Source organism: Rattus norvegicus, chromosome 13 (genome assembly GCF_036323735.1).
Source record: "Rattus norvegicus strain BN/NHsdMcwi chromosome 13, GRCr8, whole genome shotgun sequence".
NCBI lineage: Eukaryota > Metazoa > Chordata > Mammalia > Rodentia > Muridae > Rattus > Rattus norvegicus.
The window spans coordinates 18,928,385-18,952,236 of record NC_086031.1 but is presented as its reverse complement, the minus strand read 5'-3'; the positions used below and the strand labels follow the sequence as shown (position 1 = coordinate 18,952,236).

General features: G+C 38.4%; 1 protein-coding gene and 1 non-coding gene across 7 annotated transcripts in view; one reads left to right on the top strand and one right to left on the bottom strand.

Moving 5' to 3' along the window:
- Positions 1-23,852, bottom strand: part of Cntnap5b (contactin associated protein family member 5B) — a 903,457-nt gene that overhangs the window by 329,475 nt on the left and 550,130 nt on the right. For all 6 annotated transcript variants that reach the window (XM_063272213.1, XM_063272212.1, XM_017598777.3 and 3 more), the window contains exon 12: positions 12,318-12,440. In XM_063272213.1, coding sequence (XP_063128283.1) covers positions 12,318-12,440 — 123 coding nt within the window. The remainder of the gene's footprint in view (positions 1-12,317; positions 12,441-23,852) is intronic.
- On the top strand, positions 14,375-14,506 carry LOC120096398 (small nucleolar RNA SNORA17). Its single transcript, XR_005492827.1, has one exon. It is a non-coding gene; the product is annotated as a small nucleolar RNA SNORA17 (small nucleolar RNA).

Here is a 23,852-nt window from a genome sequence, read left to right as displayed (position 1 = left end):
CATGGATGCATAGGATTATTTCTATCTTCTTGTATCTGTTGAGGCCTGTTCTGTGAGTGATTATATGTTCAATTTAGGAAAAGGTATTGTGAGATACTGAAAAAAAGGTATATTCTTTTCTTTTAAGTTGAAATGTTCTATAAATATCTGTTAAGTCCATTTGGTATTTACCTTCTGTTAGTTTCTCTATGTGTCTGTTTAACTTCTTTTTCCATGATCTTTTCATTGATGAGAGTGGGGCACTGAAATCTCCTTTTATTATTGTGTGAGGTGCAATATGTGCTTTGAGCTTTAATAAGGTTTCTTTTATGAATGTAGATTCCATTGCATTTGGATCATAGATATTCAGGATTAAGAGTTCATCTTGGCAGATTTTTCTTTTTACCAATATGAAGTATCTTTCCTTATCTTTTTGATAATTTTTCTTGAATGTCGATTTTATTCAATATTTGAAAGGGTACTCCAGCTTATTTCTTGGGACCATTTGCTTGGAAAGTTGTTTTCCAGGCTTTTACTCTGAGGTAGTATCTGTCTTTATCTCTGAGATGTGTTTCCTTTATGCAGCAAAGTACTAGGTCCTCTTCATATATCTAGTCTGTTAGTCTATGTCTTTTTATTGGGGATTTGAGTTCATTGACATTAAGAGATATGAAAAAATAGTGATGATTGTGAACTGTTATTTTTGTTGTTAGATGTGAAATTATGTTTTTGTTTCTCCCTTCTTTGGTTTTGTTGCTTGGAGATTACTTTCTTGCATTTTCTAGAGTGTAATTCTGATAGGTCTGTCTTTCTATGTTACTTGACCAGCTTATTTACAACATTAAGAAATATTCTTTCACACCTTTTGTTTTTTTACTCTTTGCATACTATTGTTACATGATCACAAACATTTGTATGCATATACCATTTATATACCTCATACACACACATTTTTATACATATACACACAAAACATAATTCAAAAGACAACTATCCAAAGACACTTTGAGTGACATTGTTTCTTGGTCTCCTTGTACATCTTTCCTAAATCCCTTCCTCCTGGGTTTTATTTCTGTGTTATCAATGGCTTCCAGATCTATTTTCCACAATGAGTTTTAAAAAATTTGTGTACTGCACCAGTCTTCTCTCAAAATATTTTTCTTTAGGATAAGAATAGATTTATTCATTTTGTGATTTTGGTGAACAACTAAGTAAATATTAGAATAAAATTTGTGTGAACTAACTTTCACATAAATGACTGCAGGAATAGTGTATGAAATACTCAACCCATAAAAGTAAATAAGGAAACAAGTAAATGATAATTAACAAATTCATGATTTATTAAAAGATTCACAAAATAATCTGAAGTTTCAGGAGATAGGTCTATTGGTAAACTGTATTACTTGCCAGTGTAAAGATTAGAATTCCATCAGTAGAAACTGGTAAGAATAGCCAAGCATACTGGGTTAAATTAGGCAAGACAAATACTGGGGCTTGCGGCCACTTAGTCCAGCTGAATTAGTGATCACCAAGCCAAATACAAAGGTTGTTTCTTTGTTCAAAAACAAAGATAGGTAGGACCAAAAAAACACTCACGGTTCTCCTCTGGTTTCTATATACAGACACACACACACACACACACACACACACACACACACCACAATAAATAAGTAACTTTCAAAAAAGTGAATTTAATTTATATATTTAATTCATTTTTATTTATGAGTTTCTTGGAAACAAAACATATTTATTCACTGTGTGAACTTTGGTGCTAAGCAGAATCAACGTTAGAATGTAGTTTGCATGAATTATCTCACATAATTAAATAATGCATTAATAACTGAGCACATAAAATATCTTGAGGCAAATAAATAAGAAAGTTGACAAATTAATGTATAAGAAATTGATAAAGATCTGAGAAATTTGTGGGTTAATACAGAGAAGAAGAATAAAAGAACTGTAAGTCCAATGCATGAAATTTTCTCAAACTCAGGAATCCATACTTCCTCTTCTCCAGTGTTTTTGGACTAACAGGCCATACTAAATGGATATGTGAAATGAATTTTTTTAAGTGGCAGTTAAAATTCATGGTCATTTGAAGGTGATAGTACTTTAATTTCAGGGTAATGTCACAGTTTTATGACTTAATAATTTTGTTCAGTGCAACAATTTAGCAGAAGATTATGCATCTGCTCCTAGTCTAGAGAGACCACTTCATGGGGGAGACTTCTACACATGTAGAAAAGATCCACTCTGGGCTTTATCTTGAGAATCCCGAAGCCCTATGTGATCCACATTTTGGGTAAAAGAATGATGCATAAAAAAGCTGCTTGTTCAAACTCATGGGTGTCTAGTTCTGAGATCTTTAGAAACCCCTTCATTATGGAAATCAACCCATCTCTCTAAAATATATGCCACAATACAAGTTGCAATGATATAAAAAAGAAACAACAGCATTAGTATTAGTCCAAGTTTCTAAGATGCAAGTGAGCCACAGTGCATACATCACACATGAGTAAACCTCCACTAGGAAAGCATCTTTACTGTTCTCCCAGGATGAGCCCCTGAAGACACTGGTCATGAATTCAGGGAAGATTGATATAGTGAAGAATGTGAGGCAGGATAGAAAGTCAGGAGAAAGATAAAAGGACATGAGACTGGCAAAAAGCCCCTTACCTTGGAGTCTGGTTGATTCTTGGAGTACACTGGAGAATTGCTCCAGGACTTTCTCTCTTCCTGCTCAGAAGCTGCAGTTTTCTAAGTCTCTAATGAGAATTGCTTATTGCAATGCTAGTGCCTCCTGATAGTAGTTCTTTATATTATTATTTTCTGATTATATTTTTCTCCACAAAACATAGCCATCCTAAAATTTGTCTTATCAAAAGAGAGAAAAGTAGACTGGATCTCTTAAAGCCCTTTTAGATGTACCTGAGGTCTACCGAATAATCTATATGGCCAACAGTAAGAAACTCAGTAATTAATTCTGCCAATGAAGATCATACTCACATCTGGATATGTCTCCCTGTTCTGAATAGATCTCTCTTTCTAAATAACCATGCTTGAAGTTGCTATTAAAATAGAATTACTAGGAGCCAAAGAGATGGCTCAGTGGGTAAAAACAGTTGTTTTCAACTTTTTTCCTGAGATATACAAGGTGAAAAGAGAAATTTGTCTCCTGAAAGTTGTTCTCTGGCCTCTATTCCTGTGGAAACACTCACATATTTACAAGTAAAATGAATGTGATGGAAAAAGTGCCCTTCAGCCCTGACAGAGACAGGCACAGTGGAACAAATAACTATTCTTTGTAGTAAGAATGTCAAAAAATTAAGGTCTCTTCACCCTGACTCCTACTTCACCCAAAGCAGGAAGAGTTTCCAGCTCTGACAGTGAAAGTTCCAAGCTTCTAAGCATGGTTAACCATGTTTGAAAGCCATCAGTGTGAAGATATGAAAACTGTCCATTCAGTAAGATGCTCAGAACAATGTTTCTACTTACTGTAACTTTGATTTATATATTTTTGCCCAGCATAGTTATTTGCTGTGAATCAAAATCAAGAATCATTCTCAATATACTTCTGTTTAGTTTCTTGTGAAAAGCTGGCTTATTTTTGATGCCTATTGTCAACTGAATAGGTTAACATATAAGAAACCTCAGAAACTTGGTCTCAGAGCATTATCAAAGGCAGCTGACACTCTTGTCTCAAAGGTGAAAGAAAAGAGGCCAAGTTCTACCGTGTCACCATCAACAGGCTAAGGAGAGCCATGCCTCAGAGCCGTGACAATGTCACTGGGATGAAGCCTACTTGATCTTGATGGAAGTTCATTTTGATGTTTTCTTGGATTTGGTTTACAAAAATTTTATTGAGTGTTTTGGCATTGATACTCATAAGTAAAACTGGTCTGACGTTCTCTTTCTTTCTTGAATCTTTGTGTGGTTTAGGTATAAGTGTAACTGTGCTTCATAGACGGACTTGGTTATTGCTCCAACTGTATCTATTTTGTGCAGTAGTCTGGATAGTATTGGTATTAAATTTTCTATTGAAGTTTAATAGAATTCTGCACTAAACCTATGGGGTCCCAGGCTTATTTTAATTACTGCTTCTATTTCCTCTCCCATGTTCATGAATTGCCAGGATCAATATAGTGAAAACAGCTATCATGCTGAATGGAATCTACAGAATCAATACAATCCCAGTCAAAATTCCAACTCAATTCTACACAGAGTTAGAAAGAGAAATTTACAAATTCATTTGGAATATCAAAAAAAATCAGGATAGTGACTAGTATTGTCAACAATAAAAGAAGTTCTGGGTAAAACACTATCCCTGACCTCAAGCTGAGCAATTGTGATAAAAACTGCATGGTATTGGTACAGAGACAGTTAGATAGATCAATGGAATAGAACTGAGGACCCAGAAATGAACCCACACTCCTATGGTCACTTGATCTTTGACAGATGAGCTAAAACCATCTAGTGGAAAAGACATCATTTTCAACTAATGTTGCTTCTTCAACTGTAGGTCAACAGATAGAGGAATAAAAACCAATCCCTTCTTATCTCCTTGTACAAAGCTCAATTCCAAGTGGATTAAATACCTCCACATTAAAGCAGATTCCCTGAAACTAATTGAAGAGAAAGTGGGAAATATCCTAGAACACATGGGCACAGGGAAAAAATTTCCTGAAGAAGTTATCAAAGGCTTATGCTCTAATATCAACAATCAACAAATGGGAACTCATATAATTGCAATTCTTTTCTAATTCAAAGTACACTGTCAATTACACAAACAGCCACCAACAAATTGGGAAAAAATCTGCAAATTCCACATATGATAGAGGGCTAATATCAAATATATGGGAAGAACTCAAGAAGTTGGACTCCAGAGAATCAAATAACGTTACTAAAAATGGAGTACAGAGCTAAACAAAGAATCTCAATTGAGGAATGCTAAATGGCTGAGAAGCACCTAAAGAAATAGTCAACATCCTCTCATTAGGGAAATACAAATTAAAATATCGCTGATATTCCATCTCACAGTAGTCACAATGGCTAAAATAAAAAAAAGTGGGTGAGAGCAGATGCTGACGAGGATGTAGAGAAAAAGGAGCACTTCTCCATTTTTGGTGGGATTGTAATGTTGTACAACCATTGTGGAAACCTGTCTGATGGTTTCTCAAAAAACTGAACATAGTACTACCTGTAGACCCAGGTGTACCACTCCTGGGCATATACCCAAAAGATGTTCCAACCTATAACAAGGACACATGCTCCACTATGTTCATAGCAGTCTTATTTATAATAACCTGAAGCTAGAAAGGACCCAGCTATCCTTCAACAGAGGAATAGATACAGAAAATATGGTACATTTGCACAATGGAGTACTACTCAGCTATTAAAAACAATGATTTCATGACATTCTTAGGCAAACAGATGAAGTGAGTTGGTAACCCACAAAAGAATATACATGGTATGCACTCACTGATAAGTGGCTATTAGCCTAAAATCTCAGAATACCCAAGAAACAATTCACAGACCACATGAAGCTCAAGAAAAAGGGAGACCAAAGTGTGGATACTTCAGTCCTTCTTAGAAGGGGGAACAAAATGCTCAAGGGAGAAAATACGGAGACAAAGTTTGGACCAGAGTCTTAACCCACCTGGAGATCTATTTCATAAACAGACACCAAACCCAGACAGTATTGTGGATGGGAAGATGTGCTTACTGAAATGAGTCTTACATAGCCTGATATATCTGTTTCCTGAGAGGCTCTGCCAGAGCCTAACAAATACAGAGGTAGATGCTCACAGCCAACCATTGGATTGAGAATGGAGTGCCCTATGCAGGAGTTAGAGAATGGACCGACAGAACTGAAGGACCATGCAACCCATAGGAAAAACAATAACAACCAGTCAGACCCCCAGTATTCCCGTGGCCTAAACAATAAACCAACGAGTTCACATTAGAAGAACCCATGACTCCAGTTGCATATGGATTAGAGGATGGCCTTGTAGGACATCAATGGGAGGAGAGGCCCTTGGCTCTAGGAAGGCTCAATGCCCCAGTTTTAGGAAATGCCAGGGTGGGATACAGGAGAGTGTGAGTGTGTGTGGGAGCACCCTCATAGATGCAGGTGGAGGGAGAATGGGATGGGGGGATTCCAGAGGAGAAACTGGGAAATGTGATAACATTTGATATGTAAATAAATTAAATACCCAATACAAAAATTAAACATTTCAGTACTAGCCAATATAAAACATCATTCTGGCTTATTAACGATCATTTCCCCTGTGTGTGTGTGTGTGTGTGTGTGTGTGTGTGTGTGTGTGTGTATGTTTACAAATGGCAGGCAGCATGTGCACATGTATTTATCCTTGTATGGTGGCAACAGTCAGACAAGGTTTCATTCCTTAATAATTGCCCTTGATTTATGAAACATTCTTTCTGAATCTAGATTCATTGATCATTTATATTGGTGAGTCAATGAGCTTCATGAATCTGCTTTTATCTTCCCTCCAGTACAGTACGAAGATTACAAATTTGTACATTTACACTTGTTTCTATGTGAATGGTGTGGACCCCCACTCAGTTTCCACACTTACATAGCAGGGACGTTTCAGACTGAGTCATCCCCAGGCCCCAGTATCAAAATTTGTTCCTGTACTCATAGTGCCTCATTATCACTTGGCTGGAGCATTGATTCAACACATTTGAATGCAGACAAGAAACAGCTTGCTTGTTTTAGGCCTTCTGTGACATCCAACATTTCATATAACCCAAGTGCTTTAATTATAGATGGCTGTAATGCAATCCTGTTTTTATTACTTTACTTAGTAGCATTATTATGGAAACTACTCCCTCTCTTTCAATGAGGCATGCTTTCCTCAGGTAAATATTTGTGAGATATTCCATATGCAGTCTCAATTCAAGTGACAATTTTGGCAACAGTACTTTGTGTGTGAGAGCATATATAGACAGGTGCACATGCTTGCACTTGTGTGTGGATCCAAGATAATAACCCTGAATACTGTTCCTTAAGACACACACTACCCACCTAGCTTCTTTGAGATTAAGTCTTTTATTGTCCTAATAACATGCTGTTTGAATTAGACTTGTTGGTTTGTGATATATGGGGATTCACCTGATTCTTTCCCTCCAGTGCTGGAATTATAAGCAGGTGATGGCAGACCCAGCATTTTACATGTGTGTTAGAGTTCAAAACTATATTCCCATGCTTCCAAAGCAAATATGTTAATGATAGTGCTCTCACCTTGGCACGTTAAGAACAGTAATTTTGCAATGATGACTAAGAAACTGATATTTTAAGAAAAACAAATCTGACATCTTGACCTATCTTATTCTTGTGCCAGGCTTTGATAGAAGAATGGAAACTATATATTATTGTGTGTGTGTGTGTGTGTGTGTGTGTGTGTGTGTGTGTGTGCATGCGCGTGCACACATGTGTGCTTTTGTGTGTTGTGTAGTCACTGAAATGGGTGTTCATTCTTGATCACACATATACAGGAGTGTGTGTCTGCGTGTGTGTATGTTTGTAATGGTTTGGCTGGATGCTGCTTGTATTCTAATGCTAATGTGGGCTCCCAAAACTGGTTACCCACAGATGAACGAGTCTGAGTGAGTAGTAGATGATAACTAAATGACCCTCCATCCAGTTAGTTGTATTATTGAATAAAGATGCCAACAGCCAACAGCTGAAACATGTGGGGGTTCCTGGGCTTTGGGATATGAGAAAGGAGAACATGCAGAACAGGAGAAAGGAGATGCCTTAATAGGTTAGCTGAGCCATGAAAAAAATCACAAAGGCTGCACAATTGTAGTTAAAAGCAGCCCAGATGGATCATAGAAAATAGTAATATAATAACTCAGTGTTATTGATAGGAAGTAAATTCTAGCAGCATGGAGGATAGATACCTGACCAGTCATTGTGCTGCTTAACACATACTGTAAATATAAAGTCTGTGAGTAGGTCTTTCACCCAGGAACAAAAAAAAATGGGGTAGAAACCGCAGGCTGGGATATTAAATATTTTTTGCTATATATGTTGGAAGGAGATTGCTTGGGGATGATGTCAGTAGAAAGATGTCACTATGAAAATGCAACACAAACACCATGACACAAATAATTAATTTTTTCTTATTTGCTTTCTAATACATTTGTCCAACAGTAAGCACACTCAAAGTGTGAGGAAAAAGCAATGCTTTCATGTATCTCTTTTTATATTCTCAATGACTTTCATTCACCCTATAGTGACAGGCATAAGTATAGACAATGTGTAAATCAAGCCACTCCTCTAACTTCAGGAAGCAAAATTAACAACCGAGAGCACACTGTGTCGATAGAGTTCTTCCTTGCTGTCAAAGCTGGAATGAAAATCTATTGCCTCCATAATATTGCATAATTATGGCTAGAAATATTTGAGAGTCTTCATTCACAATTATCTACCTACTCCATTATGCATGCTTTGATGAGTTTTAATGAAAACAGAGGCTGCCACTGAGCAGAGAAAAATTACAGCATCATAACAGCCAGGATGTAAGATTGGGAGACTTTAAAGGTAGGTTGGAAATGGATTAGGAACTATTTAAGAATGAAAAACAAATTTTGGTTTAGAAATTTGCCTAAACATTTTTTACAAACTCCCTGTAATTCTTGTCTATTGCCCTATACATGTGAAATTGACGTTAGCTCCATTGAGATAGGAAGGCTTTATACAAACAACCTTACACATAAATATGCAATTTACTGAACAACATAAAAATATGAAGCAGGGAAATGAATACATTTTAATAGATGGTGCAGTGCCTGTTAATATTAAATAATTCAAAGTGCAAACTGAATTTTAAGAAAAAATGTTTTTAAAGTGCAAAATCTGACTGTAATCTGAGTTTTATGGAAATGTAGTTAGAGATTCTTACTCTTGTGTTTCATTCAGATAAAATTTTCCCAGAAAGCTTCTCTCTAGACTCCTAGAATCTTGGGGTACAACATGGTCATTTAGAACAGGTGAAGCTTTTGTTGTTTTATCTCTTTTGTTGTAAGTGTGTGAATTGCAATAGTGTAGATGGCTGTGAGAATGAGGGTTGAATCTACACTCAGAACATAACAGCAGATCACTGTTTCAAGTCTGCCTGGTTTATAGTTATTAGGATTTCATATGTGTAAGAGTTAATACCAACTGAAAAACTGACAGGCTTTTAGAGTCATCTAAGAATGTGCCTTTGGATTTCAGAAGCCAAAACTCTACCCTCAGAATATGCAAGTCCTTTACAATATCCTAGCTTAGTATTTTTCGGGGTTGTCTATTCTTACTCTGTATCCCTCCCCGACCCCCCTCCTCTTCCCCCTCACCTCCCCATCCACTTTCCACTCTCCCTCTTCCCCTTGGCCTGGAGGAAGCCTAACATTTCAGTGATCTGGTTCAGTCACATAGAAAACAAAATACTTTAAGAAATTTGGTTAACCCTAAGCCATGAATTTCTTGTATTATTTTTCTTCCATACCAGGTGGAAAACTTTTTAAAGTATATTGTTTATAATTTTGCTGGTAGAAGTATCAGAGATGATATTTGTAAGCACCAAAATGAAATTTTCTGAAATGTTTGAACTCCTAGTTGGCAGCCCTCCTACAGCTCCAGCAGACAGCTTTTACTCAATAGAAGGTATTTGTCTTATTTGCCTTTACTTATAAGCAAAACACCTCTACTTTAGAAAGCTTGGGCCAGGGGCAATTTGCATGTGAATACCTTAGAAAGCTTAGCAAAGGGTATTGAGTGAAATAGAATTTCCCAAGCTTAGAATTCTGTATTTTTTACTAAGATCCCAGGTGTGAGTTTTGTTTTGAAAAGAATCAAGACACATTGAGAAGCTCAGTTATTCCTGCTCTATGGCAACTACAAAGTAGCTACCATAAAGCAACTCTTCACTATAGGAAGTACTACAGAAATTAAAATAACTAGCACTTTTTTCGGCCAACGTCTGGACCTTTACATTCTGTTGGAACAGTGTGGACCGTGCCTTGTCACCATTTCTTGCAGTGGTTCCATTGCACTGGATCTACAGCATCTCATGGTCCTGTTCCTGAGATTACTACCACAGGAACATCCATGTGGTAATTTCTTTTCATAGCCTTACTGTCTCTGACAGTATCTGACTAAACAGTGCTCTATAAATAAGTGTGCTATCTCACTACGGGGGGCGGCCTAAGGCACAAACACTGAGATTTGATAGGCTTGATTTGCTGCTCCAGTTCATGGTACATCTTGCATCTCAGAGGATCAGGGCTTGAAACAGACTGCATGGTTTTGTGTGTGTGTGTGTGTGTGTGTGTGTGTGTGTGTGTGTGTGTGTGTGTGTTTGTGTGTGTGTGTGTGTGTGTGTGCGCGCGCACGTGTGTGATGGGGGTAACGTCTATATAGGTATATGCCAACTTATGACAGTCTATCACATTGGAATATTGGTACAGCTAAAGATTTTAAAACCTACGTCAATATTTGGCACTGTGGGCTTGTATTATAGAATAAATTAATGATCAAATGACTGTTTTTAAACATTTACTATATTTGTGGAGAGAGCATATGTGCTCCACTGTGAATCTGTAGAAGTCATAAGAGAACATGTGGGAATTTTGTTTGAGTCAGTTTTCTTCTTCCATTATGTGGGGTCCAGGGATTAATCTCAGGTCATCAGTCTTGGTACCAAGTGCCTTCATCTGCTCAATCTGTGGGATCCTCGGATACCATTTGTAAACATATTTAATTGATTTATAAAAAAGTTACATACTCTCAGGATATTTCATAGAATATCCCTAGCTCTCTCTCCTCCTCTCCCCCTCTCTTCATGATGAAGTTGTTGATCATGATGATGTAGATTTCCAAGGGAATTACAATTCCCAGAAAAATAAGCCATGCCTACCCTGCAGAGCTGATTGACTTATTAAAATATTATACAAAAATGATTGACTACTTAAAAATATTGTGATTTTTTGGGCAACTTTGCATCTTGAACAGGAGTTTATTGACAATTTCTCTACATAATCTAACACTCTTTTGATAAGCTGGCAAGTTCTCTTAAAGTATATTAAGAGAGACCTGAGTTTCATGAACCCGAAGGCTGAGAAGTTCATCAAAAAGCATGTGAAGCTTAGGGCAGAGATATTCCTAGTTTACTGAAATTCTCCAACTTAGTGTTTAACTAATGTTTAACTAGAATATAGCTTAAGGGTTTATAACTTTCTCAAGAATGAAACCCTGGACTAAAATAGATTGTCAATGGAAAGAGTCTGTCATTTTGGAAAAGTCCAGCATGCTGGGTCTAACATTTACAAAGACAGACCCAGAAGTGAGTGCACAGGCCCAATTTAAAGCACATTAAAGAAATTCAGGGGACAGGGTAGGTGACATCTATCTTAATCTTGGCTCTATCTCTCAGGACATGCCAGAAACATTGCTGGATCCTTGGAGGCTGGAAACTGTTACTGGGGAATTCTGGAAACTGCTGCTGAACCATTGCCCTTACCTCAGCCCAGGTGTTAGAGCAGGTTCTGAGGACTGGACTTCCCTGGACTTGCCCAGTTCTTAGAAACAGAGATTTAGTCCTACTTCCCAGAACCATCTACTGGAAACCTATCATGGAGTCTCAATAAAAATGTATGTTGAATTAAAACCACCACAATAAAATCTTCATGAAACCATTAGCATAATAGAACATGGACTTTGTAACCTAATCTATATGTTCAGGCCACAGTCATACTCTATAATAAACTATTGCTTAATGCTTTTGAGATAAAAGCTCTATTTTTTTTAATGTCCTCACTAGCTGACCCAATGTACATGATTATCTGTGGTCCTCACTGCTTTTTGGTGTGTAGTCATTTCATTCCTATTTTACTGATGAACCAATGAAGCTCAAGATGGTAGGACTCGCCCAAATACATACTCCATAGAACCGTATATAAATAGTGTTCCCATTTGTGAACCAGGACTTTTCACTGAGATTCATTCCTTGGTTTTTGTGTTTATTTGAAACACTTCCTTTTCTCTCCAATGTTGAGTTTTAATAGAGAACTTACCTTTGGCAAGCCTTATAGAAGACACTTGATAATTCATTATTATTTCAGCGAATAGTGCTATGACCACTAACTTCCCTCTTCTCTTTGTTTTGAAAATATCTAAGCTAGTTCCTGTTATTTCAAAATGCCATTCTTCCCTCATGAAGCAAGTACTGCAACTTTTTATATACTCAGGTGTGCCTCTCCAAAAATTCCCTTTCATCTCATATCACCAGTCATCCAGGTTAAGCATGCTTAGAAAACATGGCTCTTACCAGTAATATTGCAGTACAACTGGAGTGGTTCCAGTGGCCCGCTGCCATCAGAGTCAACAAAGAAAAACCCAGATGTGTTGTTCCCTCTGTGTCTGTACACCTCACAGGATTGCTCATAGATGGCTGGAAAGACAAAAAGGGAAATTTTACTTGATTCTTACTATCCCTCAGCAGGAGTCAGTAGTTCATACTTAAGAACACTACTCATACTTCTTTCTTTTCTTCTTTTCCTGTACAACCCCAAAAGCCTTTATAGGTCAACATTCCAGTACTTTGCAGAAGTATACTCTTTCAGTTTCGTTTCTGATGCTGTGAAAAAGTACCCTGACAGGAAAGCAACTTAAGTGAGAAAAAGCTTAATTTAGTTCACAATACTAGATCACAGTCCAACACTGAAGAGAAATCACAGTTGGAGGAAATCTAGGCAGCTAATCACATCACATCCACAGCCAAGGGCACTCAGAAACAAATGCACATTTGCCTTATTGATGGATTGCTTACACTCTGCTTGGAAATTATTCTGGTTGTGTTTCTATCACCTGAACACAAGCTAGGGTCATTTTTGAAAATGGAACTTCAATGGTAAAAATGTCCCCAACGGACTAGAGTTTAAAGAAGGGTCTAGAGAATTTTCTTTATTAATGATTGATGTGGAAGAGTCTAGCTCTCTCGAGGCAATGCCACTCTTTGAATATTGTCCTATCTTGCATTAGAAAAGAAGCCGCTGATCAAGCTATGAGAGTAAGCCAGTAAGTACACTTATTAAGTCTATCCCTACAAACATGTCCTCAGTGCAACCCAATACTGACAGTCCCTCAGTGAGACTCTCTTCTAAGGTGACACTAGGTTGTGTTAAGTTGAAAGTTAAAGCTATCACATGTCCTTAATTTATTACAATTCATTCATTCAGTAATTCATTTTTAAAAATGCCATCTCAGGAATATATTTACCTTAAACTTCTTCCTTGGTTATTTGTTTCTTTGTTTTGTTTTGTTTTTGATTTGCATTCTCTCTCTCTATCCCCACAGTATATTAAGATAGAATCATCAAAATGTTGGTCTATCTTCTCTAAACTGAAGAACCTCTAAGATCCATGGATGTGTGCCATGTGACACTGTATCATGGCATCTTTCAAATGGCACAAGGGTTCAACACTTATTTGGTAGTGAATTTAAAATGTACATATGTTGTTATACCTATTAAACAGTACAATATGAGAATATCATCTTAAAGGATGTGTGTGTGTGTGTGTGTGTGTATGAGAGAGAGAGAGAGAGAGACAGAGAGACAGAGAGAGACAGAGAAATCCAGAGAGACAGAGAGAGACAGAGAGAGAGAGAGAAGGCCAATAGTTAACTTCAAAGATTGTTTCTTACTAGTCACAATGTTGTTCTCTCCTTGCTATGTAGCTAGGCTGGCTGGCCAATGGACTTTAAGGAACTATACTTATCTATACGCCCTCAGCATGAGAATTACAAGGATGTAGAACCTACCTAGCTTGCATATGGTCTGGGATCATACTCAGGTCCTCGTACTTGCAAAGCAAGCAGTTTACCAACTGAGATATCTTAGAGCAAAGAGAGACACTCTCTTAAATTTATATATCCCAAGCTTCAGAAAGTAACTTATATAATACTAGTTCCAGGTACAATCTATCTTTGTCTAAGAACTGCGTTCTTATTAACAGATGTATGCCATCAAATATGGTTTTCACAAAAGGACAGAGTCATGAGAAAGACCATTAGTCTCTGTCCCCATGTTTTTAATCCTGAGCAGACACAAAGGTCTTTGTGTGCTCATACAGGAGTAGAAATAGTTCATAGGTGTCACACATTTTGGAGTTTTAACAGACCAGTAGACTTGATAAATATTTTTTTTTGGTTCTTTTTTTTTTTTTTTCGGAGCTGGGGACCGAACCCAGGGCCTTGCGCTTCCTAGGTAAGCGCTCTACCACTGAGCTAAATCCCCAGCCCAGACTTGATAAATATTAACCTCAATAAAACAACACTAGCAGATTTGAAAGAATCCAAAGGAGCTGGCTTAAAAGACAAATTAACCATGCCCCTTAGAGGTATTATATGTTCGACTACTGTGTCATATGTGCCTCAGTGGGTAGCAGAAAGGAAAGAGGCTATGTCTATGCTCAGTGTTCTGACCTGTGAACACCTGAATGATTGTAGTCTAATACTCCCTAAAAACAAAACAACTACAAAAACAAACAAACAAACAAACAAACAAACAAAAAACCCAAGCCTGAGACAACTAGTAGATCAGGGCCAGGGATTTCAGACAGAGATATAACCTGCGATGACCACTAGTTCATCACTGTACACATACGTACTAGCTCCCAGATCAGGGAGTGAGCCAGAGATAAGAATAACCTGCCTGGGGTCATGCAACCCAGTAGAGCAAATTTGAAATTACTCCATGTGGGAAAATAGACCCTGGTGTGTGTGAGCCGGAAAGTACAACCAGTGCCACACCATAGGGCATGGACAAGGAGCTAGCCTGTCCAGCATGGCATCTTGCAGGCCTGGGTTGGAAGACCATGCAAGAGATGGCAATTATGCACTGGCAGAGCATTACAGTCTTGACACTACTCCTGAGATGATCTCAGGTACTCAAAGTCCCTAGGTGTCACTAAGAGCAGAAAGTTAGTGGTGAAGAAATAGAAGAAAAGGAGAGACTAAAGGATATGGGTACAATTAAGAGAGGCAGAACTGGAGACCCAAATATAGCAAGGAACAGCCTGATATGAGTAGCTCATAATGACATCTGGGACTGTGGTGAGGTCCTGAAATGTACTGCCACAAGGAACCACTCCTCAGTGGTTAGTGGCCCGGAAGCAGGAGGAGTCTGTCACTAACTAAGGCTGGAGAGGATAACAGTTCCATACCACTAGGCATGAACAGGGAGCTAGCCTGTGATGACCACCAGTCTGGAAACTAGCAGTCCTGGGCGGGCCTTTCCACCCAAGTAACTGACTTGCATGGCCCAAGGCCTGGCTTTATCAACAAAGATATCCCTAATCTGGGCTGCTGCCTAGAGACATGTTGATGACTGAGCGCAGTGCAGAACTGTCCCCACCCCTTGCCTGGGCATTTTGAGAGCTGGCCCTGGGGACTTGAGAGTAGAAGATGACTCTGCCTCTAGCTTGCTGCGGTGCTTAGGAGAGCAGGGTTCTGCATATCATATGGAGCTGGCCTTCTTTGTAGGAGTTGCTGAGGTGCTGCCCCTGAGCATAAGAGAATGGGAAATCTTGCCCTGCCATTCATCTCCCATGAGGTATTATATAAGGATGAGATACCATTCTGACCTTTTGCCCCTAAGCACCTGCAGCAGTTGGGTGACTTAGTCCTCAGGTCATGAAAGCAAAGAGTTGCTCCTGACCCTCACCAGCAGCAGCACTTGGGAGAGCAAACCCTTTACATCAATTGGGCAGCCTAGTAGAGTTGACCATGATGGTGGTGGTGGCACAGGCAAGTCAGTCCTAGAGCATGAGAGTAAGACATCTGGTACCACCAGTTGTGTGCTCTGTAGTGGCAGTGGCAGAGACAGAAACAAGAACCTTACAAATATGTCCTTAGGCCAAGCCAATACTCACAGTCCCTCAGTGAGACTTTCTTCTAAGGTGACACTAGGTTGTGTCCAGTTGAAAGTTAAAGCTAAGTATGAAGAGATGGGTTCTGTCCTATGGTAGAATGAAAGAACAAACTACTGTGTATTCTGTTCTGCCACCCACCCCCCATACACATTTATTGTGGCAAACAAGGAATCACACAATTGTAGTCAATGCAAACATAACCACACACCACACACTAAATATAATTTGTAAGTATTTCCCAAAGATCATGAAGCCTAGAAATGAATTGGGTAAATTTTTACAGTCGGCTTGAGCATAGTGCCTGATGTAGTTTGGGAAAGTTATTTTGTTCTTGCCTAGCACCCCTAATAAAATTTCCAAGATGGACACTTGCAGCTATTCAGGTACTCAGGATTGTCTTAAATTTCCTGTTGCTGTGACAAAAAATGTGACCAAACAACTTAAAGGAGAAAAGACTGTGTCTGGCATGCAGTTCAAGTGAACACTTGCCACAGCGGAGAAGACAAGGCTGGCTGGGATACATACCAACATTATTATTAAAAGACATTGGCCACCTTCTTTGCAGTTACTGGATTGCGCCCTGACAGAGAAGCCACTGACTTCCTTAGGAGAGATCGTGATGGAAACATCCCACACAGGGGATCTTAGAATCCTCTACTGGATTCCACAAGGGTGAGCACAGCTTCACAATCATTGAAGATGGGCTGCTGATCTACTTCTGTGTTTTCAGAGGTATGGTTTTTCTAAAACTTGCATCTTCAACTCCACTGGCAGAACCAGATGCCATCTGGGTTTACAGTATGTTTAGGATAATGGCACTTTACAGCCACAGCATCCAGGTACTGAGGCAGGCAGAAAAGGTGGTGATGAGGCTAAAGCTGCTTTATTTTTGGCAATTCTTCTGTTTTAACCTCTTTACTATTCTGTGGCCAGAAACTTCTGGCTTCTGGTAATTTGATTCCAACCGATGGCAGCAGGGAATTTAAGAAAAAGTCTAGTTTTTCTCTTTCTCAAAAGCCTCTGGTTGTCAGTATGGGAGACTAGGAGTTCATTAACTCTTTTTGAGCCAAAGAGAAAAGAGAAAAAAGGAGGGGGAGGGAATTCAAACACACATGTAAACACACACACACACACACACACACACACACACACAATTTCCCTAGGCCCAACCAGCTGTTTCAGTAATTCACAAGTGTTCATGCATACTTATATATACAAACACATATATGTATACACAGACATATGTAGATACATAAAGACAGACATATGCTTCTATACTTATGGTGGATGGAGCAGAGCACCCCAAAAGCCACACTTCATTTCTTCTCTCTCGTAGTTTATACCTTCTTAAACAAAAGTTCTTCATAAAATTACGACAGATACAATGTTACACATAAAGGGAGTTACAGAAGAATGGTTATAGTAAGTTCAAAGTAGTTTTTCACTCTTTATGTGGAATATAAGTTCACAGCAACAGCTTCACATGCCTTGCTTTATCATAGTTCACACCTGTGGCTTCAGCCTTGGATGTGACATAGAATGAATAAATTTTAATCACAAATTTGTACTTCCTTATCAAAGTGAAATAAGTCTGTGATATGGGATGATTTAAAGAGCTCTATTTGAACCTTTTTCTTTTCCTATAGAGGGCTTGAGATTACTTATATCAATTTAAGAGTTCTATAAAATCATTATCAGGAAATGTGAAATCTTCAATTCATCTACACAGCATTCCTACATAAGAATATGTCTTCATGTTGATGTGCAGAAATTTTGCCCAGTAGGGTAAGCTGACCTTCAGAAATCATTGGAATATATAACAGTGATAGAAAAAAGCATAGCAGCAGCAAGAAATCTGGGATGACGTCTTAGAGTTCAGCTATCACAACCACGTATAATAGTGGCCTTTCCTGGAAGGCTTCAGTCAGGATAATTTTGTAATGTGAATTTGTTGTCTCTTAGATTGTTCTCTCCCCCTCCAACTCTCTCTCTCTCTCTCTCTCTCTCTCTCTCTCTCTCTCTCTCTCTCTCTCTCTCTGTGTGTGTGTGTGTGTGTGTGTGTGTGTGTGTGTGTGTGTGTTTTGATTCCTATCCTGTAACACCTAGAACAAAGGAATTTTGAAGGAAAAGATTTATTTCACCTTGAGCATTTTGTAGTCCAACATCTAGGGAGGATAAGGCAGAATTTCAGGCAGGAGCCTGAATAAATTTTTAACCACAAATTTGTTTTAAGCCTACTTATCAAATTACAATTAGTCTGTGATATGGGATGATATTGTAGCATATGTCCATGTGATGACTCAACTTACTTCTTGGTAGGGAAGAACCTTTCCTGAGCAGGGAATAAAGGACTGTATAGAATTGCAAAAGCAAGCTAAACACTAGCAAGGATGGCATAGTCTCGCTCTCTCTCTGCCTCCTGCCTGTGGGTGACTTTCCCACCATTGCAGACTACACCTGGAACAGCATAAACCCTTTGTTTCTAAGTTGATTTCATCAGAATAGTTTATCTTGACAGTAAACATAAGGAAAAGAAAGTAGAAGAGAATTCTAATAAGCATCGATCTTTGAGATTCAAACATTTATAATCGAGTATAGGTGGGGAAAAGAGTATATGTGATTCTAATGTTGTTACTATTTCATTGCAATAAGTATGATCTTCAGAAATACGTACACTCTCTCTTTTGTTATGAACCATTTTACCCTTTTTAGCATTTCTTTTGTAAAATGTTCTCCCTGAATTCATGCTGAATACTGAATGCCAACAGTGGAAATTTCTTTGGCACCTTATTAAGCAGAGTTGTATACTGCAGTATTTCATTGCTTTACCTAAAGCCTGTGTTGTCTTGTACCCACTGGAAGAAATGAAAACAAATGGCAAACAAATGGATTAATTTGCTTCATGAATTAAAATTTTCCATTGCTCTAACTGCAGGAGGAATTCCTTTATTAGGGAATAATTTAAATAAAATTCACGACTGCTTACTTTTATTAAAAACATTCCACTTACCTTTCCACAAGTTAGAGAAACATTATTTTAGAATGAACAAATCTATTACTCAATCACACCAATATAGGAAGGGAAGCACTCAGTAGAGCCTTGCTTATGAAGATGTTGCCTTGCAAGCACAAAGACTGAGAGGAAGCATGTACCAGAGAACCCCTCATTCCCAATTCCCAGCAGTACAATAGCAATGACTGTGTAGACACTAGATTAGGAACCACAGGAATCTTTCTATTGTTTTCATTCAGGAAAATACTGAGGACCCACATTAAGGACTATGATCTGCTTCCCTTTAGGCACCCCAGCAAATGCACAGCCAGAAAAGCTATCCCCTGGACACTGATTGTCCAAGGTCAGAACATTTTTGTTTTTGTTTTTAGAAAGCTGCCACACACCACCCTTATCTCCACCTATAGTATAAAACTCCTTCTCCTAGGACATGTCCTCTCAGCTCAGACATAGCAGCTAAGAAAAATATTTAATGGACAACCTTATTACATTATTTTCTTCCCAAATATTTGCTTCCTATAAGTTTACAGAAACAAGCACTCAAATCCTCTATAATAAGCCTCTTGAGACCTGAGACTGTACGCCTGTATTACCACACCTGGCTCATCTAGGGAGGTTTGTGTAAAAGCCATAGGATTACTAGCTATAAATTCATGTATGCTTGCGAGGGTTTACACATTTGCACATATGTGTATGTAAAATTTTGCATGTATGTGGTTATTGTGTGCACACAGAAGTGTGCATGAACATATGGAGACGAGAGGGCAATCTCAGAAGTCATTACTACGATATTATCCTTTTTATTTTACTTTGTTTTTTTTTATTTTTATTTTTATTGGGGGTGGTTGTTTGTCTCTTTGATTGTTTTTTGAGATGAAGTTTTCTTATTTTCCTGGGTCCAACAATTCATCCTAAATTGGCTGGCCATGACCCTGACGATCCTCCTGTCTCCATTTCCCAAGCATTAAAATTCAAAGGGCACACTAACATGTGACTTTTCACAAATGTTCTGGGCACCAACATAGATCCTTATGCTGCAAGGCAACCACTGTACCTACTGAGGGACCTAATGAGCCCAGTTTTGAGTTTTATAAGACTGTAAACCCACTTTTGTAAAATCTTATTTCAAGTGTTAAATGTTTTATGAAAGGATGCTAAGGAATTATTCGAAATGTTTGTACTCAATTCAAGTTCAGCACACTGTGTTAAATCACAGTCAGCTCCTGCCATTTTTATTCCTTGTCTATGTTTAAGTTTACCCAACACACACAGAGCAACTATTATGTGGAAATATCCCAGCCTAGAATATAGGTAGCTAGTATCTGCCCACTTGGATTTAAAGTTAATCTTCTGACCTATATCAGATGTATGGACCATTTTAGAGGTAGCTTATACCACTTTAGTAACAATAAATGGGAAACTAGACTTTCTATCCTCAAAGAATGGAGTTATTAACAGATGTAATGTGATATGATATGCCGTGTGGCTAGGGAACGGAGAAAGCTTATTTAGCAACTGACAAAGCTGGGTCTGCAGAAAGTGCTGGAGCTGAGCTAGAAAAGAATGCACATCATGGGTGAACAAGCAACCAGAGCACTCAGGGTATTTTCATGTCTATTCTTGCATTTTAATAAAATGCCTGAACAAAAAGCAACTGGGCATAAAGGAGTTTCTTGGCATATCCTTCCAAGTTAAAGTCCATTTTATCAGAGAAGCTTAAATCTGTTGACCATGTGCAGAGTCAAGAGCAAGAGGAATGAGTACAAACTTGTAGCATGCTCGCCTGCTTGAGTTCACATCCATTTCTCCACTTTTAAATGGTTCAATACTCCTTGACTAGGAAATGTGCTACCTAGATTGGACTGTGTCTTACCATATTAATCAGTTTAGTCAATCTCCCACAGACATTCCAACAGGGCAAACAAAATTAGGTAAGTCCTCACTAAAACTCTTTTCTCTATTGCCAGTTGGTTGTGTCAAATTGATAATTAAGGATAACCACCACGCTCAAGCGGAAGTGCAACTTGTGTAGATTACTATGTGGACTCCAGAATTGTGTGCAGAAATAGACCAGGACACATATTCCATTCTGGGCATGACCCATCAAATTCTCTACCTGAGATTCGCAAAATATTCTCCCTCTGCTGACTGTCTAGAGGTTCATTATTACCTATGGAAAAGATGGGATAAAGTATAAGGTAAAGATGACAGAGTTTCTACAGGCCTTCATGGAGCAGTATGAAAACTGTGAGCTGTGAGCATAATTTGTAAGCTTGAATCATTCTAAGATTGCAAATTTATTATCTCCCCTCAGTTTTCTAGAAATGTAGTATATCTAGGAAAGGATGGCATGGGTTTTTGATTTGCTATTATTTCTGTAAAGACAAAAAAATGTTAAAAAAAAGAGATATTCATGTACTAAATTGCTGTTTAGTTTTCAGCTCACTTTTCCCAAACACTTGTCCTTAAACTTTTTGCTCAATTGCTCAGAGACTAAACAGGGATAGCACATTTATCTATTTATGGATATCACTCAGGGAAATTAGGCCACGTATTGCAAAACCTGTGCTGTAAGCTGCACAGATTGTTTGAGTTGTATTTGAGAATCTGATACTGACTGCCTGACCTCAAACTCCATGTGCTGTCCTCTAAAATCAGGAAATACACACACACACACACACACACACACACACACATGCACACACACAAACACACTCACATAACACACACACACACACACACACACAGTTGTACATAAGTTTTCAAATGGATCTCAAAGTGACAGAGTAACCATGAATTCTCAAAGAGCATCCTATTTACACAGGATTTGTCCATCTCACCATTATAAGTGTGGTTTATTTCTTCATCACAGGAGCTACAGACATAGCACAAATGGCTATTTTTTTTATTTTATATACAATAAGAATTTGTCTTGCAGGATGAATTTACAAGTTCGTAGTTTGTAGTTTTTAATCTGCAAAGAAGACACTTTGCAATGAAAAATGTGTGTGTTTCAGCTCTGCATGTACCATGATATTTGATCTAATGTTAATACTAACTAATGTTAAAAACTGTGCTCTGAACAAACTTTTAGGGAGGATAAGAATTTCTATTACCAGGCTGCCTCAGTACTTAATCCATAGTGCATTTATTCCTAGACTCAATTCTAAATTTAAAATACAATGTAGACCTTCCTGCAAAATCATGCTTTGAAAAACTCTGGTGTGCGTGCATGTGTGTGTGTGTGTGTGTGTGTGTGTGTGTGTGTGTGTGTGTTTGTGTGTGTATGTGTTTGTGTGTGTGTGTGTATGCCATTACATAGGAAGTTATGTGTGCAATTATTCATGTAGGTATATCTGTAGTCCAGAGATCATCCTCAATTTCTGTATTGAATGTGCTCTTCTCTCTTCTTTTCTTTTTTGTCATTTTGATTAAAATTGGATATTTTTATTTACATTTAAAATCTTATCTTCTTTCCCAATTTCCCCTCCAGAAACCCACTATCTCCCCCTGCTGCTATGAGGGTGTTTCCCCACTCATTCGCCCACTTCCATTCACCTCCCCACACTGACATTCCCCTATATTATGCCATAGAGCCTTGAATAAACCAAGGGACTCTCCTCCCATTGATACCAGACAATGTCATCCTCTGCTACATATGAGCCTGGAGCCTTAGATCCTACCCTGTTTACTCTTGGGAAGATTCTTTAGTCCCTGGGAACTATGGAGTGTCTGGTTGATTGATACTGTTGTTCTACTTATGGGGTTGTAAATTCCTTTAGCTCTTTCTGTTCTTACTGTAACTCCTCCAATAGGGACACCATTCTCAGTTCAATGGTTGGTTTCAAGCATCCACCTCTATATTTGTCAGGCTCTAGTAAAGCCTCTTAGGAAACAGCTATATTAGGATCCTGTCAGCATCCACTTCTTGGCATTTGCAATATTGTCTAGGTTTGGTGGCTTTATATGGTCTAGATCCCCTGGTGGGGCAGTCTTTGGATGACCTTTCCTTCAGTCTCTGCTCCACAAATTTTCTCCATATTTTCCTGTGAGTATTTTTGGTTCTCCTTCAAAGAAGGACAGAAACATCCACACTTTGTTCTTTCTTTGTCTTGAGCTTCATGTGGTCTGTGAATTGCATCTTGGGTATTCCAAGCTTTTGTGGTAATACCCACTTATCATTGAGAGAATACTATATTTGTTCTTTTGTGATTGGATTACCTCACTCAGGATGATATTTTCTATTTCCACCCATGTGCGTGAGAATAAAATCATCAAGCAGCCCATGTGTCTTGGACAGTAGCAAACCACAAGTTCCTGGATGTCTCTATCTCCCAAGCAAAACATTACAATCATATTCTATTAAGAACAGCTTTTTCACCATATCATTTCTGGGATCTGAACTCAGGTCCTATTATTTAGAAAACAAGTCTTTTATCTCGTCAACCTATAAACTGCTTCTTATTCCCATTGTTCAAGTAACTCTAATGCCATAAATAGTGCTACATCCTCATCTCTTGGATTCAATGCTTAAGTGAGATTTAAAGTACAAGGTAATTTCACTTCCTATTATAATTAATGCTTTTCTCTCCTATCCCCTTGTCTGGAAAACTCCCCCAGCTTTAAGGAATTCCTCTTTCTCCAACTGAAGAGGGAACGTCTTCCTTCGGGTTCTGTCTCTTGAAACATGACTATCACTTGTGGGGAAGAAGTCCTGTGTTACTACAGTAGCATACTGAACATCACTACCAAATTCTTCTTCCTCAGTGTCTAGGATGTCATCTCACACCCTTTCCTTATGTTCCTATTACACTATGTTCAGGGATGACCACTTCTTGAGTGCATCCTCTTCCTGTTCACTCGCAACTTCCAAAAGCTTCCTTCTGAAGTTACCCTGACCTTCCTCTAACACTTAAGC